A 6,920-nucleotide genomic window follows, 5' to 3' on the forward strand; every position below is an offset into this window, starting at 1 on the left:
TCCAATGATGGAGAATCAAGATAGATCCATGTTTATACTACTTGTCACCAACAGAAAAATAAGAACAAAAAGACAACATTATCTACAGAGCCGAGCTTGGCACAACTTCAAAATTGGAACTCACAAAATGCAGAAAAGAAACATCTACTCTAAGTACACTGGCATTTTAAATATTTAAGCCATTATGTACAACTTACAAAGTCAAATTGAACTTTGAGAAAAAAAACCAGAAAATGGTTTTCAAATTGCTATTCAAAAGAAGTTTGTTCCTGTGGAATCAACACATCTGACGATCCCAATCCAACCTCCTTCCAACCTCATTACAGAATGCCTGTTGGGTCTTGTATAGCCTCCTAAACATGTCTCAAATCATCCCTAACTAATGAGATTCAACTCGACACAATTCAGTTTCTGACTGTAACTGATTTTCAATTCCATCGGGTCATTGGGTTAGCATCGCTTTCCTCATTGGGTCATCGGGTTAGCACCGAAACACTTACACCGACGTCTAATGGTAGTTTACAACTCACTTCCCTTTCTATAGGGCCATCCGAGTAGCCTCAAAACACTTACTTCGATGTCCGATGACATTTCACACATTGCGCACTTCCACATTGGTTCCCATCAGGTCATCGGAGTAGAATTAAAACACTCTTACTGATGGCTGATGGTGTGCTCCCAACAGAATGCTTTCCCATCGGGTTATCGCCATAGCCTAAAACACCTCCTGCCGATGGCCGATGGTTCTCTCCAAAGAGTATGCTTTCCCATCGGGTTATCGGGCGGTACAAAAACTACTTATGCTGATACCTGATGGCTCCACTTCGACTCACTCTGCTCACTCCACTCCGCTGGCGACTTCATCGGGCTATTAGGGTAGGTAGAAAATAGTCCCGCTGATAGCCGATGGGTCCACTCCAGTCTTATGCATATTCATCGGGGCATTGGGATAGGGTGAAACCCGTTGTTCTGATAGCCGATGGTTGCGCTCCACATGCTGGCGGTGTCATCGGGGTAAGTCTCGCAGAAAACATGAATTTTCACAAAGAAGACAAAATGCACTCCAAGCTCCAAACATACAACCTAATGGACTAGAACCAGTCCTTATGCCAAAATTGAAAAAGGGCATTTGCTCACCCTTAGGTGCTCCTGCACCAAAAAGTCTTGATCATCCTGATTATAGAGAGACATATTCTCCTACTTCTCCTCTTTCTACACCTCCAATATTAGCAACTATTCAGTCACCAAGCCACCTACCTAGTTGGCAGAGATATTGGCTTCTCCAAATGCTACCTCAGTTTCTGTTCAACAGGTTCATTCTTGTCCTCTTGATGAGTGAGATATAATTCTACTAGACATTCCTTTCCTTTTAGTAGATTGCCACATTGTTAATTTTGAGGACACCATTGAGGATCTTCATATATTGTGGCAATACCATCTCATTGGTCCAACTTTCACCATAAATCCATGGTCACTATACTTGAATATTCTATGGTACCTATCAGCATTTGTCACACTTTGGCATTGGCCTAGAGACATTTTGAGCTGCATTTAGAGGGATCATTATTGCCTTTGGAATATGATCTAGATTGGTTTTCAGAGACATCATACATCTTGAGATTTCTTCCTACATATACCTTTCAGAATTTGTGAGACTTCATTCATATGTCTTTGGTTTTGTTTCTTCTTAAGGAAAGGAATGTTGTTTGACAATCATGGACCATCTTTTGCATCCAATTTCAAGCATCTACCATTGACTGCATATTATGGGGGATACTTGGTCCTTCCATGCCACCTATCTTTTCATTTTCACTTCTGCGAGACCTTGTTGGGGTGAAGGACACTACACCATAGTAGGTGCAATGCAAAGTTAGTGTAAATTTTGAGGGGGGGTTAGTTCCCATTATGTTTTTTGTCTTTCCTCTTTCCTTTCATTAGGCTTAGTTTCCTTAGATAGACTTAAGGGGGGGGGTTAGCGCATGCAACACAAGGAACGCAATGTGATCTATGCATTGCATGCTCATATGTAATGTAACCAAGGAGTGCATTGTTAAGCTTTGCATCTTCCTCATAATTTTAGTTTAACTCTTCATGCATATCCTCCATAGTTAACGATTGCACCAAAATTTCAGTTCTTCTGGTGGTTCTTCATTGTCTCCTCCATTGTTAATGTGGTGGTTCTTTTTATAAGTCTGCATTTTGCAGTTCTTAAAGATAGATGAGATTTAATTATCTTTCATTCAATAGCTTTGTCTTGTCGGTTTTCAATCTACAAGTTTGTCTTCTCTTTTCTAGCTAGATCCTTGTGAAAGTTAACCTGAAAAATTTAACATAAAACATAGTTGAATTTTACCTTTAAATTCCTATTGGTGTATCCCTTCAACCTACTCTAGAGGAAGAACACAATTACCACTCATGTTCCAATTGTCACTCACTCCGTTCTCACCCAACCTCCCAATGGCTAACTTCAAATAAACCAAAAAAATGATAACTAAAAGCCCATTAATAAATTTCACATATACCGATAGCCGCCCACTTTAGCCCTAGTAGTTAGAATTTTTTGACATTATTTGGAGGAGTTGTGCAACCTTATTGGTATCGAAAGCACATGACTACTAGGATATTTGTGCATAAGCAATGGGCATTATTGAAGTGGTTGTAGTGCATGGTTATTGGGGCACCTTTAAGTAGGTATCGAGCAACACTTTGAAATGACCACTTTTGACCTTTCCATGCATAGCGGATATCATAGGATGCATCATTATCACCGAGAAGCCAGAACAATAAATATAAACAGTTAAGTCGCACACAAAGACAATCAAAGAAATATTCTTGAAATTAGATATACCGTCTAAGATTGTAGATACACAAAATTATCTATAACTACTACTAATATGCTTCCTCTAGATACACGTACTAATTTTAATTTTAATACTCAAAGACTCAAATCTCAAAATTACGTCGTCATCCTTACGAAAATTGATGATTGAAAGATTTACTGTTGTACTAGACTTTATAAGAATGAATTGACACAAACGTCGGCTTGAAAATTGGTGTCCTCTCCTTCCGAGTACGTCCATTAGTTGTGCATTGTGTAATGACCACGTGTTTTTATTATTTCAAATGATGTGTCTTTTCACAAAAGTAGCATCGTATGCCCAGTTTTTTATTAATTAAACAACGTTTTCCATGACTTCTGCATAAAAATTAAAAAGAGCACAGCGAATTTTCGATCAACGTGAAGAAATAACGAGGAGGCATTCATACAACAGACTGCTAATTCTTTGTTAAGTCTCAATGGTAAGTCGGTAGCCTGAAAGTAACAATTCCATTTTTTATTAATTAAAGGACAAATGCTGGTCATTCCTTGTAAATTAACGATGGTACATGATTAATACTTCTTGATAACTCGGTAGTCTAAAAGTAACAAGTCCATTTTTTATTAATTAAAAGACGTTTCCTATGAGTTGGCCTCCAATTAAGTAGGACGTTTAGCATGGTTTATCCTCCCTATTAACTATTAAACAACGTTTTATATGAGTTGTCCTCCAATTAAGTAGGAATGTTTTCATGATTTATCCTCACTATTAGACTACCGACTTACCATTGAGTATTCATGACGAACCATTCTTTTGGGAAAGCCTATCAAGATGAATTATTTTCCTCCTAAATTTGAGATCTAAAGAGCTCTTTTAAAAAAAAAAACATACTAAATAATAAAGACAAGATTCCCTTATTGGAATCGCTGTGTAATCATAAGAGAGCTTTAAAATATTGATTGTGGACTAATCAATTGTTGTATAACCATCATTCATGCAGTCAAACATTTGTTTTTTCACGCAGTTCTATTTCACTTGGAAGGAGGTGAGTAGATTAGAGCGCATGGTAATATTGAATTCTTCTGGCTTCAGTCCACAGATCTGTTTGATTCCGATCTTGTTTTCCTATTACCTGACAAGATCTGGACCCAGTACAAGATCAGTTTGTACACAATTTTGCAATCTTCGGCTTGTTTATTATACTAATATCTCAGGAGAATCTCTCAACCCTAACCCTACTTAATGCCTGCTCAGATCTAACCTCGGATATATCCCTTGTGCAGCAAATCTCCTGCCAGACTCGGCTTGAAACCCAACAACCCTAATGGCCAATTTTCCCCATACAATGACTTTCCACCCAAATAATGAATTTGACCTTGCGAATTTCAGTTCTATCTCATTTCAACCCTAATGGTTTTTTTGGGTGGGTTTTGTTTTATCTGAATTGAATTTGAATCTATATTGTGCAGGGAAAGCGTTCAATAACAGACCAACTGGAGGAAGCCGCTAATTACACTCGTAATCTAGAGCAGCAGATCAAAGATTTAAGAAAGGAAAGAGAGAAGAAGAACACTCGTGAAGCATGCTTTAAGGGTGTTGAAATATCCAGGCCTGTTGAATTCCATGAATCAGATGAGGGCTTCCCATCAGTTAAGATAATCTCACTCGGTTCAACTGCATTTCAGGTACATATAAACTTGACCCAGAATCAGATTGCCTTGTCCGATATTCTTCTGGTGTTGGAAGAATATGGAGTTGAAGTTGTGAATGCTGCTTCGTCTGTAACCAATGAAAAAGTCTTCCATACCCTATACGCCAAGGTACTTTCCTAACAAATTCTTACAGTATGTATGCTTCATTCTCTTCAGAACTCTGAGGTGCATTTTATTTTAATTTCACAGGTACCAGACAATAGCATTACTAATATAGAGCCACTATATGTTAAACTTCAGCATTTGATCAGGAAAGCTTAAAGCAAGATGTTTACGTTGTTCAATCATAAATGAATCTTTGCTTTCTCTATTGTTAGTAGTTGACATCTGTAGGTATAAAAACCCTTGGAAGTGGATATCGTAGAGGGGGGATTTCAATTGAAATCATTAATAAGATGAAGTGTATGTACTTACCTATTAATATTTTCTGTATTGTTTGCCAATAAGTAAGAGCAAACATGTATTATTATGCGTACGGTTTCTTTAATGAATGCGGACAATATATATTATAATGTTTATGGTTTCTCTAATCAATCAGTCTGCGATAGATTCACAGTTTTTTTTTTCATTCAACAAAGTATACTACCAATTTGTTTAATAGATAATGAGTAGTTCACAATTAATTGTGAGAAAAAGAAAGATAAAGTATCAGATCAGCAACAGTATTGTTGATAATAGAAACAACAAACATAAACAACAGCTGTTCAAAAGAATCTAAAACATATTCTAAGAGCTGCAACAAAAGATACAACACAACAATAGTTGTACTCTAAACCTTTACAACATACTTATCAAGCCATGTGACTACAGGTAACATGAGAATAAACAAAACATTCGCTGTCAATAGGTAGTATCACATATTATCTCTACATACTTTAAGTTGTATTTTTAAAACCTATGTTTATAAACATATTAATTTCAGAACTTATACAAAGATTTTTAAACAGTATCAATTATCACTAAAATTTAAAGAATATAAATAAAAGGAAGTTTAGTTCAACATTTGTAAGAGTCAAAAGAAATTATAAAATTATTAAAACATAATATAATGAGAAGAATCAAATTAAATAGATAAAACCAAATCATTATGAAGAAGCTAAAGAAATCATGACGATTGGAAGCAAGACATGAATGATCAATATGCAAACTTTCAAGTGAGATTAACATTAGAAGTGCATTTGACCAAACAATCCATGATGATATTTCATTTTCTAGAGATGTTTATTTATTTATTCTATTTCCTCTTAAGACACAATTTTATTATTTGAATAATCATAATATGCACCACTAATGAGATATTATTATAAACGAATTTCAATAATTATAATAATTTAACATCTTTAAAAATTAATTTTAAATGTAATCATGAGACTAAATTGATTATTTAACTAAAATCAATCCGATTTTGTTATTCTCTAAATCCATCTTCAACAAAATCTTGAATTAGTGAATGATCAAACATTAAATTTTATTTTCCATATTCTATTTATTGTTTCATTTTATAAATAAAGAAAGATATGTTGTCTTTTTAATTAATTTTTTTTAATGTTAAAATCTTATAGTTCTTTTATATTTTATATTAGAAAAATATTAAATCACTATAGACCATTTCCATGGTTGAATGTTATAGATGTGCTTTTTTAATTTTAAGTTTTTTTTATTAAAGAGATATACTTTGTATGTTTATGTATTTCTAGATTTTATAAATTATTGATGTATTTGGTTTTTTTATAAGTAGTAAATAATATAAGTAGATCTAGAAGGAAAACACAAATTTATGAATAGACAGTTAAGGATAGTAAAAATCCAGCTAACAAAACTCCATAATCTTCCAATTTAGTAATATCAAAAGAATAAGTTACAATGCCTAAGATCCAAGAGTCAAGAATGTCTCCTATATAACTTGTGGGATACATTATCCTCCTTGAGACATTTACTCAATTAAATCAGAAGGAATTCATATACTTTCTTTCAAATACATCTAATTAAAAAATAACATTGAACTCCCATTAAAATTTTGAATTAGAAAAAATATTGGAAGTATTATAAATTTCATTGTTGTATAATAGTTAATAGTTTGATGTCAAAGTCCATATTTCCTCAATAGATTTCTTGGGAAACCTTGTCTAAAATATGGTTTCATAATTAGTATTCTAAATATGTTCATTGTTGCTAGATTTAATGTCATAAATTTAGGAGCCTATGTTTCAACACCTTGTATTTATATTTTGTTAAATTTTTTTGAGAAATCATAATTAAGGTTTTGTTTTCCCATAATATTTTTCCTATGTGCATTGATTTTAAGTTGATCAATTTGAACTATCCAATATGTTTTTCATGTATAGTTAACATGATATCTTATAGCAACACTAGCCAAAAGATGGTTATG

At 34.0% G+C, this 6,920-nt stretch overlaps 1 protein-coding gene across 1 annotated transcript; it reads left to right on the forward strand.

Annotated features, from left to right (window-relative positions):
* The first annotated feature begins 906 nt into the window (after window positions 1-906).
* LOC131047083 (transcription factor bHLH162-like) lies at window positions 907-4,792 on the forward strand. The gene is made up of 3 exons (XM_057980911.1): window positions 907-1,014; window positions 4,289-4,639; window positions 4,721-4,792. Exons 1-3 carry the CDS (start codon window positions 907-909, stop codon window positions 4,790-4,792), a joined length of 531 nt encoding a protein of 176 aa, XP_057836894.1.
* Window positions 4,793-6,920: the final 2,128 nt, after the last annotated feature.

Source organism: Cryptomeria japonica, chromosome 11 (assembly GCF_030272615.1).
Source record: "Cryptomeria japonica chromosome 11, Sugi_1.0, whole genome shotgun sequence".
Taxonomy (NCBI): domain Eukaryota; kingdom Viridiplantae; phylum Streptophyta; class Pinopsida; order Cupressales; family Cupressaceae; genus Cryptomeria; species Cryptomeria japonica.

Bases quoted from the DNA above. Each gene is read 5' to 3' on its own strand.
- LOC131047083 (XM_057980911.1), top strand. From the start codon at position 907: ATGGGTCCACTCCAGTCTTATGCATATTCATCGGGGCATTGGGATAGG. The intron at 1,015-4,288 runs GTAAGTCTCGCA...TATATTGTGCAG, and splicing joins ATGCTGGCGGTGTCATCGGG to GGAAAGCGTTCAATAACAGA. The intron at 4,640-4,720 runs GTACTTTCCTAA...TTAATTTCACAG, and splicing joins TCCATACCCTATACGCCAAG to GTACCAGACAATAGCATTAC.